Source organism: Alexandromys fortis, unplaced genomic scaffold, assembly GCF_014885135.2.
Source record: "Alexandromys fortis isolate MF-2015 unplaced genomic scaffold, M_Fortis_MF-2015_v1.1 scaffold_104, whole genome shotgun sequence".
In the NCBI taxonomy this organism is placed as follows: Eukaryota; Metazoa; Chordata; class Mammalia; order Rodentia; family Cricetidae; genus Alexandromys; species Alexandromys fortis.
This window is the reverse complement of record NW_026068000.1, coordinates 2995453-3013784: the sequence shown is the minus strand read 5'-3', so window position 1 is coordinate 3013784 and position 18332 is coordinate 2995453. Positions and strand designations below refer to the sequence as shown.

Here is an 18332-nt window from a genome sequence, read left to right as displayed (position 1 = left end):
GAGTCTACCCATTTCTAGTGTGTTTGCGACCTCATGGTCTGGACCGCATTCCCCATAGTAGGACACTGAATTGAATTCAGCATCACAGAACATAAAAGTGTTACATAAAACGGCACTTCAGCTGTAGGAATGGCTCCGTGAAGCATCTGTCATGAGCATAATGGTCAGACCCCTCGGAAAAGCCAGGCCCAGGACAGGTACAGTATCAGCAGTGGAGAGGAGGAGACAGCCGCAAGAGAACGCTACATGTGACTGGCTGGCCAGCTAGACAAACCCATGAGCTCCAGGTTCTGTGAGAGACCTGATTTCAAAAGTTAAGGTAGAGAGCAAGCAAGGAAAACGAAGTCAACCTCTGGCCTAACACACACACACACATACACATACACACACACACATATACACAGAACACACATGTACACACACATCGCACACATACACAAACACACACATTCACAGAACACACATGCACAAACACACACACCACATACACACACACAAACACACACACATTCACAGAACACACATACACAAACAACATACACACACCACACACACAAACACACACACACCACGCACACATACACAAACATACACACACACACAGTGGGCCACTTCAAAGACCTAAAACTACATTTTGTTTTTTCACTTTAGTTTATTAAGATCAACCAATATTCCTTCTGAAACAATGAATTCAATCACACCATTCCTTATGTATATTCTCCAAAGAAGCTTTCACCCAGTTCTTCACCAATCAGTTTAATGCAGCAAGCTTTAAGTAGAGAGCGAGATCACACAGCTTACAGGAACCAAAGCCTGGTTCACATGCTCGCTCTAGGAGCTGTAGTATAGACAGTTAACGAGGAATCCCAACACCAGTCAGCTTTGGAAATGACAAGTGCCACACCAATGATAACCTGAACCCAAGGACTTCAGAGCTAAAGTGGGCTTCCTTGGCTGCAAATGCCGCCTCCAGTGACCTCCCAAGTGACTTCCAGTTCAACTAGCAGTTCCAAAAGGAGTTTCTCAGACTAGAGGAGTGGGCTTGCCTCGAATGCAGGACGCTGTAGGTTCAGTCCCCAGCGTCACATCAGCTGGGTGACATGGTGTATACCTGTGATCCCACTTCAGGAGGATCAAGCTTACTCTTGGCCTCAGAATGAGTGCAGGGCCAGTGGGGGCTCCATGAGGCTTGTCTCAGAAAATCAAAAGGGATGCGGGGTTTCTGTCTGTTCAAAATCTACTTAATAACAACAAGTGGGTGTCTTTAGGGGTATTTTATTTCAAATCAGAGTGATAAAAACATTAAATTTTACATTAGGAGTACCCAGCCTGTGGCCCGGGACAGCTGTGAATGCAATCCAGCAAAATCTTACTTAAAATGTTAGAAGATTTAGGGGTTGGGAGGGTTAACCATGAGCTTTGTGGATGACAACGAGGCTCAGAGAAGTTCAAAGACAACATGCAAGCTCCTGTTTCTCAGCACATCCTTCTTTTCCTAGTTCATACATCTGCTCTAATGCAGCGAACTGCTGTGTCCCTGGCATAGATTTCTATACACTTCAAATAATAAAGGTCTGGTGGTGCGCCCCTGTAATTTTAGCTGCTCAAATGGCTGAGACAGGAGACTGGAGACCAGCCTGAGCAACACAGTGAGATGCTACTTCACCCACAGCAATGAAAACAAAATAATACTAATAATATCCCCAGTACTGATAGAAATATTAGTATATGAGCGTACACAAAGGAGGATATAAAACTAGATTACTTTCTTCCAAACAACAGTTGAGAGTACCAGCCAGGTATGATGCTGCTACCTGTATCCTTAGTGCTTATGAGACAGAAAGACGGGGTGTAGGAGTGAAGGCTAGCCTGGGCTACATGAGGCCTTGAAACCCCCCCCCCAATCACCTTTTAAAGTTCCTTCTTTTGATCTGGTTTTAATATGAAATGAGACTGAAGTCTTGCCAAGGAGACTGCCTGCCAAGTAAAAAACTGATCAGTTTATAAACTCTTAGCATAAAGCTGAAATAGTCAACACTCAGAAACTACTTCCTGAATGACAAAACAGCTCTGTACTTCTACACAGGACAGGTAGTTCCTCTGCCAGTTTGAAAGTTCCCTAAAAGAGCAAGCATCCTATTGTTGAAAAAGGAAGGTAGCCACAAATCATACTTAAAAAAAATAAAATAAAAATAAAACAGGAAAACACAATTTTTAACGAGGCAATTAAGCCCAGTGCTGCCAAGTGGTCAGTGTGAGAAGCCTTGTTTCCATCACTGTCCTTCCTGCCTGCACAAACTCTCACCTGCCTAGTCTTCCAACCCATAATACAACCTGGGAGTCGGTTTCAGTACATCAAATGCACACTTCTGTCCATCAAACACAAACACGGCACACGGCAGCTCCTCCAACACGGCAGTACAGAATGCGAGTCAACTCCAGGAGCCAGGCGTTGTAGGGCACACCTGTAATTCTAGCACTTAGGAAGCAAAGGCTCCACCACTGGCAATTCTAGGCCAGTTTGGGCTACACAGCACAGCCTTCTCTCAACAGCACTGCACCCCCAAACGCAACAGTGACGTTAGCCTCTGGCTTCTTCCAGAGGTGAAATGGGGGGCTATGTGTGTGTCAGCTAGGTGGCTGCTCCTCTGTCTAGCTTGTGTATTCTAAGGACCAACTCAAGAACATGATGAGGCAGGTCACACAGAAAGAGGGCACTCACTCCACTTGAACCTTTATGCTACTGGACTTCTACTTAAAAGTATTTCCAGGATTAATCTGGACTAGAGCCAAGCAAGTGTAACCAGACACCTTGGTCACAAGTTTCAAGTACTCTGGATGTTGGGGGGAGAGGGACACACATTAGAAAGGAGAGAGACAGACAGTCAGACAGAGACAGAGAGAGACAGAGGCAGGGTGAGATACAAAGAGAGTGAGAGAGATACTGAGAGAGAAAGACAGAGAAAAAGTGAGAGAGAGAGAGACAGAGAATGTGTGTGTGTGTGTGTGTGTGTGTGTGTGTGTGTGTGTGAGAGAGAGAGAGAGAGAGAGAGAGAGAGAGAGAGAGAGAGAGAGAGAGGAGGGGCTCTGTGCATGCAAAGAATAATCCCACCACTCCAGAGGCAGAGGCAGGCAGACCTCTGTGAGTTCAAGGGCAGCCTGATCTCCAGAGCTAGTTCCAGGACAGCTAGGGCTGTTACACAGAGAAACCCTGTCTCAAAAACCCACAAACGAAAGAACAACAACAAAGTAAAGCTCTAAGGTTGAGCTACATCTTCAGTCCCAAGTATGTTTTAAAGTGAACTAACGTTCCCATTTTTATTTCGCACTAGAAGCACAAACTATCTACCAAAACATCAACAAAAAATTAAGGCAAGTAGAACATAAGATTATTAATACTCCTTCTTTTGAGTGATGAAGTATAAAACTCCAGGCACAGCTCAGTGTTAGGGCCTGATGATCACACTGGCGAGTCCTGATTCGATCATAGCACAACTAAAAATGAATTGCAAATCTCTACCATCTACTTAAATAGGCAAATGCTGCATTTTCGTGCAAAGATAATAGTTATAAAGATGTAGGATATAATATTAAACCTATTTTTCCAATTAATATTTTTAAAATTTTATTTTTGAGGTAAGATTGCACTATAGAGCCCAGACTAGCCTCAAATATGAGACCCTCCTGCCACAACCTTCCCAGTGATGGGATTAGTGTGTGACACTTGATGGTGTTACATTTTTAAATGGAGATCTTCAACATATGCAAAGCCCTGGGTTCAGTTCCCAGACACTGAAATAAATAATGAAGTAGAACGAAGAGAGCAATTACTACCAAAAACTTGATCATCACGACACCGTGCAGAGGGAGCGGACATAAAGTGGTTTGACTGCTAACACCACTAAGGAGAGTCAGAGCCAGCCGTGTCAGAGTTACTATCACCCTCCCAAAGCAGACAACTTCACCGAAACTCAGACTCCACCCTCCTACTCGTCTTGGGTGTATCCATTTTTCTACCCTTCCCATAGATGAAGACACTTGTTAGCCCTCTTGCAAGGAGATTGGTCATCCTTTACCCATAGTTCTCCTTCCCGCGGTCAACTACGGTCTAAAGATATTAAATAGGAAATTCCAGAAATAAAGAAGTTTTAGATAACTTTTAAGATAAGTATTAGTTAAGTTTTCTTTTAGGATATTGTACTGGTTCTACTTTTATCAAAAGGTACTACTGTCCATCTCTTATTGTGCCTGCTGTTTAAACCAAACTTTATGACAGGTGTGTATGTCGGGAAAACCAGGGCACATCCATGGTTCAGTGCCATGTGGGCTGGTATTAAGAAGAACACAGTTGGAGTTCAAAGTCTGAGCATCTCCAAGAGTTGAGGTGACCGAGAAGAATGGATCCTTCCGTGTTGCCATTGACCACTAACCTTGACCATCATTAATCTGCAAAGATAGGGATTTAATATATACCAAAGGTAAAGTTTAGTGAATCTTTCTACATAAAGCAAATGTGTTTCGTGATGAGAATGCCCGGGGCCCTTCGAGTGAGTTCTGCAGAAGCCAGTTGTTAAACCTGCTGGTTTCTTAAAAGCAGAAATGCTTTCCACTGTATTCTAACTGGAAAGTTGACGACTAAACACATGCAAACAGGGCTGGGGGTGGAGCTCAATACAGCACCTGCCTATTATGCACAGGGGCCTGGGCTTGATCTTTAGGAACCCCCCAAAAAGCGCAAATAGAACCCCTTTTCTGTAGTTGTAACTAAAAGAGCCTAGCAGCTAAGACCTTGCTGGACAGCCATGGTTGGTAATCATATAAGTAAAATATACCCATATCCATTTAACTTGGGAGTTGCCTGACCGTGGCTTGAGAATAAAAGAAGTCTCAGGATAAAGTTTTCTAGGCTGGTTTGGCTCACTAGGGTAAATGAAACACAGCGACGGGGTGGAAGGGTGTGCTAAAAACAAAAGCCGGGAAAAAAGAAGAACAACAGAACAAAACAAACAAACTGTTATGGACCCTTCAGTCACACAGCCACATGACACCAAATCCAGAACTGACCCTTTCATTACCGTCCAGCATACATACACATTTAATATACATTCTCGGTGTTAACACTCTCAATCAGGTGTGATTTTTAACCCAGGGCACTTGAGGGGTATTTATTAGAAGAATGTGAACATTTTTGTTTTGCTTTCAAAGAAAAAGTAAACTCCAATTCGACTCTCCATCCTTAAATTTCTTTTAAACGACTCCTGATAGAATGAACTGCACAGAGAGAGATGCACAGGACACACTGCCGCAGGCTCTGTGGGTTTAGAAGCCAGGGATGTTTATACTGCAGCTTGCAGCCCTCCTGGCCGCCTTGAGGCATGCCTAAGCCTCTGAAAGGGTCAGCTTGTCCAGAACTGGAATTTCCACTTTGGAGAAAGAGCACAGAGGTAGTGATGGGCCTCACTATTTCTCCTATTTCTACTGATAGCATGTGTGGGTGGGTGGGGGGTGGGGTGTCAAGAAGGTAAAAACTTCCTGTGTTTCCTGCCAACTAACGGGGCCACATCCATGTCTGCCTTCTGGAGAAGAATCCGAGATAGGAACATAACCCTAACAGTCTGGTGAGCAGGCTTCTCCAGGCACAGCAGCAGGCCATCTCTGTGCATACTACTGTCACTGATTAAGAAATTTTGCTGTGGGTTTCTTTCAGGTTCAACAACAATACCTAAAGCCCAGACAGGCGAACTGATTTGTCCAAGTTTTAGCCTTGTCCTGCTGTCCACTTACTCTGAGCGGACCCCCCCCTTCCTTGTTTGGACCCCAGATAGTGAGCCTCTACAGGCTAGGGATGAATAAACCTGTTTCAGTGCCCACAGCCAGCTTGGCACGTCACAGCTGCGCATCTGTATATCATGTCCACAGCTCAGCCATCACTTTCCCATCTGAGTATTGTTAACAACACTAATGAGAACGACACCCCAAAGGTCACGGTACACGCGGCTGCATGTTAAAAGAATAAACAGGCACTCCACTGTCTGCCGCTGCATCTCCGCCCCTTTTCTTTAACAACAACAAAAGCAATCTACAGGAAGTGGAATTGGCATGTTTTCCTTTTAATAATTTAGAAGCGTATTTTTCTACCTTTAGAAGTTATGGCGAGTATGTAATGGAGCATTTTAAAAGTAACTTCATTCTAATTTACTTAAGATAACTACCTCTATTCTGCACTCTGGCAATCCTTCCCTTATAAAACTCAGGCATCATGGAGAGGCACTTCAAGAATGAGCTTAAACCTTTTGTTCTGAGAACTCTGAGGTTTCTAGCGTTAATTTGTTACTTCGCTGTAGAGACTTGGAAGCTAAGGCCCCCTGGCATCTTTTAAGGTTAGGGCTAGAGTTTGCCCCAAAACACTAAGAGTTACATTTCTAGGGAATGTATCAAACCCAGTGCAGTATAACAACTACTTAAAAAAGAATCCCCCCACCCCCTCAACTGACGGGATCACAAAAGTTAGTCCTAAAGTGTAACAGACAAATATTTCATGCATAGACTTTGGTTTGGTTACCTGGGTGGGGGAAACAATAGCAGGTGAAACTATGGTGGGTGAATTGGTGCTTCGGTGCCCATTGACTTCTGGAAGAAGAGGCAGGGGGTCGTGTTTCACGGAAACCACCACCACCGCATCCACAGGTTCCGAGGAAGGACGGATACAAAGTCTTTTGGGGGAAGAAGGGCCGCAGATTTCCCCGGACCCAAACACTGACTCGTACAGTGCGCGCTTGGGCGCAGCCTCGGATTTCACGTCGGGCCCGACCTGGCTGTCTTTGGGGAGGATATAAGTGTTCCCCAGCGAGGGCGGCTGGGGGCGGTGGTGGTGGGAAGGATGGGTGGGGGGATGGTGGGAGTGGTGACGAGCTGACCCATTCAGAGATTCGGTATAGCAGCCCTGCGGGGCCGGGGAGCCTAGCTTGGTCCCTATGCCCGCGATGCTGTTGAGCGTGGCGATGGACACCGCGCCGATGCAGTGATTAGTGTAGGTCTTGGACAGCTTGGCTGCCTTGGAGAGCATCTGCATCCTGGTGCCCAGCAAGTTCTTGCCTATGGCTTTGTTCTCGTACCAGGTCACATCGCCCTCGCTGCAGTGGTCCCGTGGCCGCTGGAAAAATGCCTTACAGAGGGGATTGCGCTTCGACAGGTACTTGACAAAGCTGGCATAGGGACAGAACTCGGTGCCGGTCTCGTACATGCGCGGCAAGTTCTCTTCGTCGCTGCTTTCCGCTCGCTTCTTACTCCAGGACGAGGAGCGCGACTTGTGGTAAGGCCCGAGCGACTTGAAGTATACGAACTTGCGACCGTCCTCGTCCATGGCCAGCCCGAAGGAGTCCTCCTCCAGCTCGCGCTGGTTTTCGCGGCCGCGCGTGCAGAAGTACATGCAGGTCTCGAACCAGACCTTGTTGAGCAGCCCAAAGGGCGTGTTGGTGCTGAAGACGCTGGAGGTGTAGAGCTTGCGCAGGTCGGCGCGCGTGATGGCTTGCTTCTGCACCACCGGCCCCGCGCCCTGCTCCTCGAGCTTGCGGATGACTGCGGCTAGAGTCAGGTTGGCGCTGCGCAGCTCGGGGTCCTTGGTGAGGTCGAGCGTGCGACAGTACGGGGGCTCGTTGAGGTAGCGGTTGAGGGAGCTGCGGATGCTGATGAGCGAGGACTTGCTGTAGAGCTGGCCGCTCTTAGAACGGGCCTCGGCGTAGAAGGAGCGCAGCACGCGACACAGCGCCCCCTTGTCCATGGTCTCGAAGTCCGGGCTCTGAGCCTTTTCGCTCAGGTACTCCCGGAAGATGCGCACGGCGTAGCGGGTAGCCAGCCGGGTGTTCTCGCTCAGCCGGGCCCGCTCGGGGCGCTGCAGCACGTCGGGGTCCAGCTCCGCGCTGTCCCCCGGCGGCCCCGCGCGGGCCCGGGGAGCCAGCAGACGCGGCGGCGCCTCGGGCTCCAGCGCGGCGCTCTGGTCCATATGGATCATATGGACCGGCTCGGGCTCCAGCTCCTCCCCGGCCGAGTCCTCCGGCTCCAGGGGCTCTTCCCAGTCCATCCCCATCTCCTCCTCTTCCTCCTCCTCGTCCTCCTCCAGCCCCCCACCTCCGTCCTCCTCCTCGTCCCCCGTTATCTGCACCTCCTGGATCTCGTCCTCCTCCTCCTCCTCTTCCTCCTCCTCGCCCGCGCTGCAGTAGTGCGGGCGGCCGCGGCGACGGCCGCGGCCCCCAGCCCCGCGCTCGCCCTCGCCCCGCTCCCCATTGTTCTCTGCCGCTGCGGCGGCGCTGCCGCCCGCGCTGGTGTTACAGTCCCCGCTGCCAGGCATTCTCGCCATATTGCCGTCTCCCTGCCAGTCCTCGGGCAGGGCGCATGCGCTATATTGGACCGCAGCGCTGAGAGCTTTTGTGTTTAATGACCTTCAGCTACCGGGAGGCAAAGCCGGGCTCTTAAAGGAGCCGCGCTCCAATTGTCATTCCGGAGCGCTACTCGGGAGGGGCGAGGAGATGCCAGGGAGACGAAGTGGGGCGTAACTGTGGCCAAGAGAGGGTAAAAGAGGGAGGCCACCCGGACCTTCTTACTCTCCCAGCCCGATCTCCACTTCTAACAAACTTTGGGGGAGAAAATAGGAAAGGGAGGGAGAGCTGTCGGTGGGGGCGAAACACTCCCAACTTACCCTCTAGCGGAGCCGGTGCGCGGGCCCGGGCGGACGGGAGGGAGGGCCGACGGCAGGGCGGAGCGGTGTCGCTTCTCTAGGTAATGCCGGAGGAGCAGTGCCCCCTCCACCGCCCCCTCATTGCCCCCCGGAATCGGGGGATCCCGGCAGCTGCGGCAGTGTGCTGGCCGCGGGTGCTGCAGCGAGAAGCCGGTGTCCGGACCGCCCGGAGCAGGCAGGTTAATGAGCTGGGTGGAGGAGGCTCCGCGAGGCCCTGCACCCTCTCTGTGCCCGCGGCCAGGGCGCAGCGGGCGAGGCTTGGGAGCGGGATGGGGCTGGCGGCAGCGGCGGCTCCCCCACCTACTTGCTGGCGGCGAGGCGCAGGGGCCTGGGGCCAGCAGCGCGGCTCCCAGCTCCCATCCCGACTCTTGCTAAGGAGCGGAACACGCCCCACGTCAGCCTCATCTGTTTAGACTTTTCCAACTGCCACTTTTAAGCTGTCATTAAAGACCTGGGGCGCTCCCCAAAGGTTTGGGGCAAGTCCGCGCCGGTCTAGCCAGCCCCGGGAAAGTGCAAGAAGGAAAGACTGGGAGGTGTTGGTGGGAGGGGAGACGTGGGAAGAGGAGCTTTCCGGGACCCCAGGGACCCACTTGCCACCCATTCGGGCCACTATCCTTCCTGCCCCAGAGCAAAATGACACAACACACCGGGGCAAGGGGTGCCAGGTCGGCACTAAAGCAGCGCGGATCCCTAAAGGACAAGCGGGAGAGCGAGCTGTTGGAAAAAGTGAACTTGGGCTTTGGGTCGACCCCACTCTCCCACAATTCTGGCAATTCCGATCTTGAGTGCGCTCTCACTTTTAAGTTCGCCAACTGCCCTGCATTCGCCCTCGGGGCTGCGCTGCCTCCGGCGCGTGGGGGCGGGCACCTCGGAAACTGGAAAGACAGCCAAAGAGCTCGCCGGGTCCCTCTTTCCCATAAGAAATACAATCCCACTTCCAGCCAAACTCCTGCCTCCGGCGCACCTAGGCTCTGGGCTCGTCTTCTCAGTCCCCACCTCCCGTTCTCTCCTGGTGGTGGTGGGGAACAGAACCCTACTGCCACCCTTTAACTGTTCTTTGGTGGCAATAGCCAGGGTAATCTCCAGAGATGAGCTGCATCCTGTTTTCTCCAACTCCGTGGGAAGCCCAAGTGTCCCCAGGCTCTCTCCAGCGATGTCTGAGACTCAAGACCATAAAGAACCAAGGGAGCCAGATCCCAGTACAGTACCCATGTGCCAGGCCGGACCTCCTGGAGGCAGCCTTACTGGGTCCTTGCGTGCGTCATTGGAATTTGCCTCTAAGTCTCAATTCAGCTATGGGGAATCTGTCTGAACTATTCTCTCTTTCCTGTTGCCTATCCTTTTTTTTTTTTTTTTTTATTTCAGGGCGTTTATCATTTTTTGCCTCAATAGAAACCATCCATCAAATTGTAATTTACAAGGAATATTAAGTAAGGAGAAAAAGGTTAAGTCCGGGCCGCGTGGGTATCTAAGGAGGGAGGTGGCAGTAGCTTTTCTGCAGCCATCTTTCGTCGCCCAGCAAGAGCCTCCTTAGCCATGGACACCGCTGAGCGTTGGGGAAGTCATGCCAGGTGTGAAACAAGTTGTAACAAGTCCCTGTCTCTCAGGTTTCCTTCAGCTCCTTGGGGAAATACACACACACACACACACACACACACACGCCCACGCGCCCACGCTCCCTCTCATCACAAGCAGCCTAACATCTGTCCAAAGAGTCGAGGATCTTTGGGATGGACTTCTGGGGAATCCTTCCCCAGGTGGTAGTAGAGATGTGGTCGGATTTGTCACGTGTTCTGTTCTTTGTAGCGACATGTATTAGCTTCCTAGAACTTTAAGCAGTGGGCAGCTAAGTTCATTGACCCGGAGCTCAGCTTATGAGCGGCACTTGATAGTCGCACACCGCCACTTCCGGAGAGCGGGCCTTTGGTCCCAGCATGTGGCCAGGTTTTGGTTTCTCTGAGACTTGCTGCAGTGCTGAAAACTCAGTTGGGCAAATCACTTAACTACCTTGAATTCTTAAAAGCACAACGAAATGGGGGTGCACCCAAGCTCCGACCTCTGCCTGAGGATCCAGCTCCAAGCTGGGGCCCACGGGGGGGGGGCGGGGAGTAGTTCTTCAGGTCTCCTCCCCCCCCACCCCACACTTTTGCAGCAGACCGGCTAGGCTACAGCCACTCCCCAACCAGCACCCACGCAGACACCGGCTCCACTCTCCTCTGGGGGAGCTGCTTCCAATTGCTAGCAGTTTGCCGGAGGCAGTATGCTGGATTGGATGCTCCGGGAAACAAAGCAACCAAAAACAGCTTCCAGTTGACGTCAACGTATTTCCAGAAAAGAAAATAGTTTTGTGTTCCCAGGACAAAATACCCCCCCAGGGCAAGTCCCTACTGGCAAAAGCCAGGCCATGGAGGTGGGGAATGGCAGGGCTGAAGAGGAGGAAATGCCACCCAGGCACGAATAACTTTTTAACGGACTTGGAGAAACAGCAGTTTCAGGAACTGCCTCGACCTTATGCGAACGACGAGCAGGACTCGAACATAAACTAGGGATGAAAAACGCACCTTGGAAAGTATGCTTTGGCCTGATTGTCGCAGGACCCACCTTCTAGCATCGCACCAGCTTCTGCCTGGCTACCAAAATTTAATACCTATAAGAATACTTCATCAAATACTGAAAAGATCTCGTCAGGTTGGTAACCAACATAGTTACCAGGCAGAAAGGCCAAACAAAACAAACAAGGAGAAATATGTGATCTTTCCCTACTGCGTCCATCAAAGGAAACAAAGACAAGGGAGGAAAGTTGCTTAGTTTTTAAAACCCAATAGCATGAAACTGCAGTTGAACTCGTAAAAAGAGTTCAATTCCAGGTTTATTAAATAATCTTTTACATAATGTGGTTCCATAAACTCAATTTGAAATCGAAAAAATTAAAAAATGCTGTATGATTTCTGTAGAGGCAATATTACTTGTTTAGCCTGTCTGTTTTCTAAGCTCCACCTGACTCCACATCAGCAAGTCCATTCCGCTCACCACTTCAAACTGTACGGGCTGTGCTTTCTCTGCTACAAACAGCAATCCGGTTCAAGGTGGAGCTTTGGCTCCCGGCACCCAACTGCTAGACTCATAAGCCACCTGAAGGTCTGTGCAGCTTCCACAAGAAGCCTTGACCACATGAGCCATCTCTGCCAACATTACCCGAAAGTACCACGCATGTCTCTGTGTTTCCCGTCTCAGAAAGTAAAGACAAGGTTATTTGGGGGCGGAAATCCTCCACCCACAGCCCCCTACATTCACACACACCTGATCTATAAACCTTGGGTTCCCATTTTAGATTCTCATAATTTTGTTGTCAATATCAGTTAGAAGGGTCTTTTAAGAAAACCACTAGGCAACCTCTTCCAAATGCCATCAACATGTTCCCACCGACACAGATACAGCATCCAGTCTTGAGATTCATCTGTTAGGAAATTTTCTCAGTGCCTTTGAGCTACCTTGCTTCCTCTACTAACCCAATACACCTGAAGTCTCAGTATGCTGTCCAGGGCAGGGCAAGCTCTCCAGCCATTTATTACAAACGAATGAACACATAAACAAATGGGTTATATTTAGTTAAGTCTTATATTTATCAGTTTTTTAACATGAAAAATCTAAAATAGCATGAATGATATTCTACAGTTCAAAAGAAGGACAAAAAAAGGCTGCTTAGACAACACCAGCCCCCGGAATTAAAGAGAACTCAAAGACTGTATTGGGCTAATGTGTCCATCATCACGGTTTTCTCTGGTGGAAAAATTGTAATTTGCTGCAGCAGGAGAGAAAGGGGCCACCTCCCCTGACCCAGGGGAGCCAGCTATTGTGGACTCTTTAAAGAGAGGGCCGGAATGGAGGTGTCTGTGTGTTATGAGAGGTGAGTTGGAGAGGATTTTACATTGTAAACCCTCAGGATTTTGTGGGCTCTTGGGCAGAGGCCAGAAAAGGCATTTAGTTAATCACTTTAAAAGAACAAATCAAAAGAGAAACCACGCTCTCTTGATTCGATTACTTAAAGATTCATAAAGTGCTTTTGAGGCTAAATATGAATTCAAATCGAAGCTATTTTGACATGTCTTTTTAAAAATTTACTATTAATTCTGTTGCATGCAAGTGAAGATCATCTTGAGTAATGTTTTTGAACTCAGATGAAATTGGAACTCCTGTCATCTAACTCTAAAAGTGGAACAGAAATGACTCTGAAAGGACAAACACACGGCTTAGGACTGCAGCCCCATTTGTCCCCCCACCCCCACCCCAAGTGGTTTAGCAAGGTGCCTGGCATATAGTAAACACCACTGTCCAGGCTCTCCCGTGCAGGGGGAGAGCAGACACTGACTGCAGGGGTGCAGTGTAACTGAACCCAGGTTGTTGGGGGGATGGACCCCACTTCACCTTCTCAGGTGCTTGTTTGTCTGTTTGTTGAGACAGGGTTTCTCTGTAGCTTGAGAACCTGTCCAGGTCTTTTTATTTTCTTACTCTCCCAGTTCTGTGTTCTGGGACACAACTTTTGATTGTTTTTTTGAAAATTAAATATGTTAGTATGTGTCCAAGCATTTAACATGGTATCTGAAACAATAGTACACATTTAACCATTGGTCATTTTGTTTCTGTTGTTGTCGTTTTGAGTTTTGAGACAGGGACTCATGATGTAGCGCAGGTTGGCCCCAAACTCAAGATCGTCTTGCTTCATTCTGGAATGACAGACATGCTGAGCCACCCAAGGCTGAACCGTTAGCTCTGGGCTGTTAAAACTCCAAGATTTCTTTATACAGAAGAAAACCAAGACAGAACAATTTTTAAGGTTCTGCTGTAGGCTGTGGTGTGAATGAGCACCAGCTTGGCAGGTTTGCAGTTTGATTCCCAGCACTGCAGAAACGTTTAAAATAAAAGTTAAACCATGTGACTCAGGTCTTCTAGACCTCACAAGGGTAGGCTGACTGGTTCCAAAGCACATGACCAAACTCCTTGACCACTTTCAGCCTCTAAGTAAACAAACAATAAACTTTCTCTCTCTCTCTCTCTCTCTCTCTCTCTCTCTCTCTCTCTCTCTCTCACACACACACACACACACACACACTTTCTCTCTCACACACACTCTCACACACACACATACTCTCTCTATACACACATATACTCTCTGTCTCTGTCTGTTTCTGTCTGTCTCTCTCTCTCTCACACACACACATGCATGCACACACTGTTCACTCTTAAGGAAATAATTCTTTGCCATTCAAATTTCTGTGCCTCTGACTTGGGGATTTGGAAGGCAGGAGGCTGCTAGGCCAAGGTCCTGGACTTTGAGTATGGTACAAACAGGCTAAGACATGGCATAATCTTTGCCAGACTTCGGTTCTATTTTTCTAGTTTATTGGAAGTAAAGACACTTTTGTGCTTTAGAGGAGTTTGGAGACGAAAGGAATGCTCACGCACACAACCTGATTAGCCCGTAAAACACTCTACTTAAGTCCTGGGCTCTTCAGTGAGCATCTTGGGGGGCAAGGTAGAATATTGCATATTTTTGTCTTTCATTCTATGCCAGAAAAACAGGTCACAGTAAACTTAACATAGTGATTGACAGGAGTAGACTGTTTAGATTCTAATTACTATCAGGTGACTATAATTCTGGACCAGTTTCCTAGGTATTTTTTAAACGAACAACGTAGAAGAGGAATATGGTTTTCTGTAAGCAAAGCGTATGTTTGTGGAATCTGAAAATGTGTTGTCTCCCTTTATTATAATATCCTGATAATAAAATGTCACTTGGCCAATAAAGAATTCAAATGTAAAGATAGTCAAACCTACTATTAACAGGGAGAGTCATTTCCTTCTCTTCTAGCCATGTATCTTTGGAGTCCACAGAACCATCCATCAGTGCTGTTATTAAGTAATATATATTTTCATTTCATCACAATACTAATTAAAGTGGAAGAAGAGCTAATGATATTCATTAATGTCATGTAATAAATGTTTTTGAGTAATGGGGTTATTTATAATTGTCTCAGTATATAAAATATTTCTGGAACTGTTTGCTATATCCAAATAGCTTATTGAGCTAGTGAGATCAAAACAAAATGAAGAACAAAATTAAAAATAATATTTTATTTCCAATGTTGATACAAAACTTTTTTCTCTTTCTTTCTTTCTTTCTTTCTTTCTTTCTTTCTTTCTTTCTTTCTTTCTTTCTTTTGTCATTATCAAGGAAGGACAGCTTCTTAAGGAAGGTGACCACAAGTCATGAAAAAGTTCATAGTCTTTGGTCAAGAAATCACTTCCAGAAAGCCATTTTCTTTTTTTCTTTAAAGCCATTTTCTTAAGAAATATCTTGTTTTATTTCTGTTTAGTTTTGTTTGGTTCATTGTGTTTAGGCCACTTGGACAAGATGGTTTTGAAGTTTGTGTTCAACGCATATTCCACAATGGTATCTCATAATTTCCCAGAGGCCTGACTTCACTGACAAAAGTTCACAAAGCATTCCTGAATGGAGACGGAAACCCCCTGTCTCGGTAGCCTTGTCAGGCACTTCTTAGTGACTGTGGATAGTGAATCTGAAGATACAGGATATGAAATAAAAGGGCTAAATATTAATGATCCATTCGAAGCTCTGAGATAGTTTAAGGTCCAGCACTGAAGCTCCAGATCTCAGAAACTGGTCAAGGTGTTTGGTGGCTCCTCACAGGATGTGAGGAGTTTGGTATGTACCTGCCCTGTGGCTGTGTTTCTAATGAACTAAAAAAGAAAAAAAAATCCCTTTTAAATACCCAGAAGCACTAACCCACATTTTGAACTAATTGACTTACTTTTTCTTAGAAAAGCTTAATTTAACTGATAGGGGCACATGGGTTTTTCTGAATATTTAAAGAAGCCCTGGGATGAGTTTGTTCCATTTCTTCAACTTAATGCTTCTAGCCTGCCGGTGAGAACTGTGGTAGAGAGGAGCAGGGAACCCAGAAGCACTATATCCAGCTCCTCCATCCTGTGAGCTGAGACGGGAGATGGGGCAACATTCCTACTGGTAGAAGAGTCTGGGCTCTGCATTGTTACTCTGTCTAAATCTGTCCTCCTACTGACCCGTCCCAGGATCACATGAGACTCTCGGAATAAAACTAGCCTCCTCTAACATTGAGGAGCCACTTTGCTGTACTATCTCTCTTCCGCTCCTTCCCTGAAGTTAAAAAACACACAAAAAGACTGGGCTTTAGCATTCTTTTCTATAAGAGAAAATTAACAATTATATAAAAATCTAATTTGGCTAGGTGTGGTGTGTGTGTGTGTGTGTGTGTGTGTGTGTGTGTATGATTCCAGGTTCATACTTAGGGAGTGTTTGCTGAGGGTCTGGGCTTAGAACACTAATTTTTTTTTCTTAATGGTACATGTGAAGCTGGTTCCTGTGTCATGCATGAGTGGAAACCCAGAGGGCTTATATAGCTCCTCCTAGATCTCTCTAGCCAGTTAGCCCGACTCCAGAGCACACACTTTCTGAACAATTCTCCAGCCCAGTCTCTTTTGGTTATTTTTCTATTTTTATGGGAAAAAATTTGTATTCCTGTATATCCTCACAGATACAACTGCATAGAGTTTACTGTTTAAGTTCTAAGTATTAAATATTTAAACATTCAGAAGCCGAAATATGTCATCAATAGAGCCTATGGTTTGAATGACTCCTCCAAATTTTATGTGCTAGAGACTTAATCCCTAAAGTGATATATTAATGACACTTGAGAGGTGAGACCCTTAGGAGAAGCCTGGGTCACGAGGGCCTGGCCCTCATGGCTCTATTAATCCACTCAGATTAATGGCTTAATGGGCAACGGAGGGAGTGGCTTTGCCATAAAAGCCGGTTCTCTCTGGCACAGTTGCACCGTCTTGCATCAGACACCCTGTGCTGCTTCAGGCTTCGGCATCATCCGCACCTGCACGAAAAGGTTCTCACTAGATTTTGTCCTTTTCGTTGATCTTAAACTTCCCAACTTCCAGAACTGTAAGAAACAAATCTCTTTCCTTCATAGATGGCCTGTTCTGTGAGGTTCTGGGATGACGGATTTTTGGTACCATCTGCTAAGCACATGGTCGAACAGGTAGGACGGGGCCATGATTCAGGAAACACACATCGCCTGGCTCTCGAGAGGCTATGGCTTCGGTAGGCTGCTGTGCTTACTGATGGTTTTCTCCTGTGCCTTTCTTCCGACTGCCACATTTCTGCATGCCTTAGAAGACCTCCCATCCTGGAGGCTGTTTTTAAACTACTAGGGTTTGAAGACAATATCCAAGCCAGGCCCCTTCTTGACACTCAGGGACAACATTTAAGGGGATGACCATGGAGAGAGAGAGGGGACCGGGAAGCAGTTACCTGGTGTCATTCCCAGTGTGGTGGCATTTAGGAGTTTGATACCAAGGGCTTTTAGATCTTAACACAATGGTTTTGGTGACTAATACGTGTTCTAACTTCATAGTTAATTAAGCCTTCTTAGAACTGTGTGTGTGTATTATGTATGTGTGCATTCAGGGTTCAGGCCAGAGGTCAGATTCGGGTGTCATTCATCAAGTCCTGTCGAGTTTGTTTTTTGAAAAGGGGTGTCTCACTGCCCAGGGATTCACTGAGTTGGCTAAGCTGACCAGCCAGGATGGCACAGGTATCCACAGTTTCTACCACCTCAGTGCTAGAATTAGCTATAAGCAGGTTGCACCTCATCTGTCTTTTTCTTTTGGGTTCAGGGAATTGAGCTTGCAAGTATTACTGTCTTTTAGATTTGAAGCCCAAGGCTGCATCAGAATCTTCCATTCACCTGGAGAACTTGTTTAAAATGCAGATTCTCAGGTGTCTCCAGAGGTCGGGAATGTGGCTCAGGGATGTAAGGCTCTCATCACAAACAAATCTAATACCAGTCTGACCTCACCACAAGAGACACTGCTGCTAAAGCTAATATAATTTATTAAACCAGAAAGCAATTTCCTTTCCAGCAATGGTAACTAACCACATTGGAACTGTGAATCCCCTGGAAAATCGGATGAAAATTATGAAACCTCTTCCTTAGGAGATCCACATGCTGAACCAATGTGAGCTGTCAATCATTTAAGGGAAGCCAAGGACTGGGGTCAAGGCTGCCTAGGCCCTGATTTTCAACAGCACTGTAATCCATGTCTTCCCCTAGCCAAAACACCATATTTCCTTTTTTTTTTTTTTAACACCAAGCCTAACTTCAGGATTTAGCCCCAGTTTAATTCCTCAGCATTCTGATAGGATTTCCTTGGCACCAGTCTCCCCTGTGTACGAGGACTCCAAAAGGGGAAAAAATGCTAGAAAGTTCACATACTTGAACCATCCTGGCCAGCAGTCACAGCTGATCCTGACACTTGACTTGGCCACGGAGGCCCCGGAGACCAATAGAAACTGATAGTGCTGGGCCTTCTCCAAGTGTCGGGAGGAGCCAGTCCCACGTGGGCAAGGGGGCTCACGCTCCCAGGCACTGCTGCTGCTGGCTGCCCGCATAGCATAGTTCTCGAGAAGCTCAGGCCCAGGAGAGCTGGCTATACATAGCTGCTCTGGTGTGAACGTCAAGTGTCCCCA

At 47.4% G+C, this 18332-nt stretch overlaps 1 protein-coding gene across 4 annotated transcripts in view; it reads right to left on the bottom strand.

The window, feature by feature from the left end:
* Kctd1 (potassium channel tetramerization domain containing 1) overlaps positions 1 to 18332 on the bottom strand; it is a 194214-nt gene that overhangs the window by 90604 nt on the left and 85278 nt on the right. Inside the window, exon 1 of one of the 4 annotated variants that reach the window (XR_007595146.1) lies at positions 6563 to 8596. The exons of 1 other annotated variant lie outside the window; for it this stretch is intronic. Coding sequence is in view for 1 of the 3 variants with exons in the window: in XM_050160680.1 (XP_050016637.1) it covers positions 6563 to 8356 (1794 nt within the window). In the remaining 2 variants the exon portion in view is untranslated. Of the gene's footprint in view, positions 1 to 6562; positions 8606 to 8695; positions 8843 to 18332 lie in introns of those variants that run through there. 2 more of the 4 variants (XM_050160682.1, XM_050160680.1) reach the window with 2 other exon arrangements.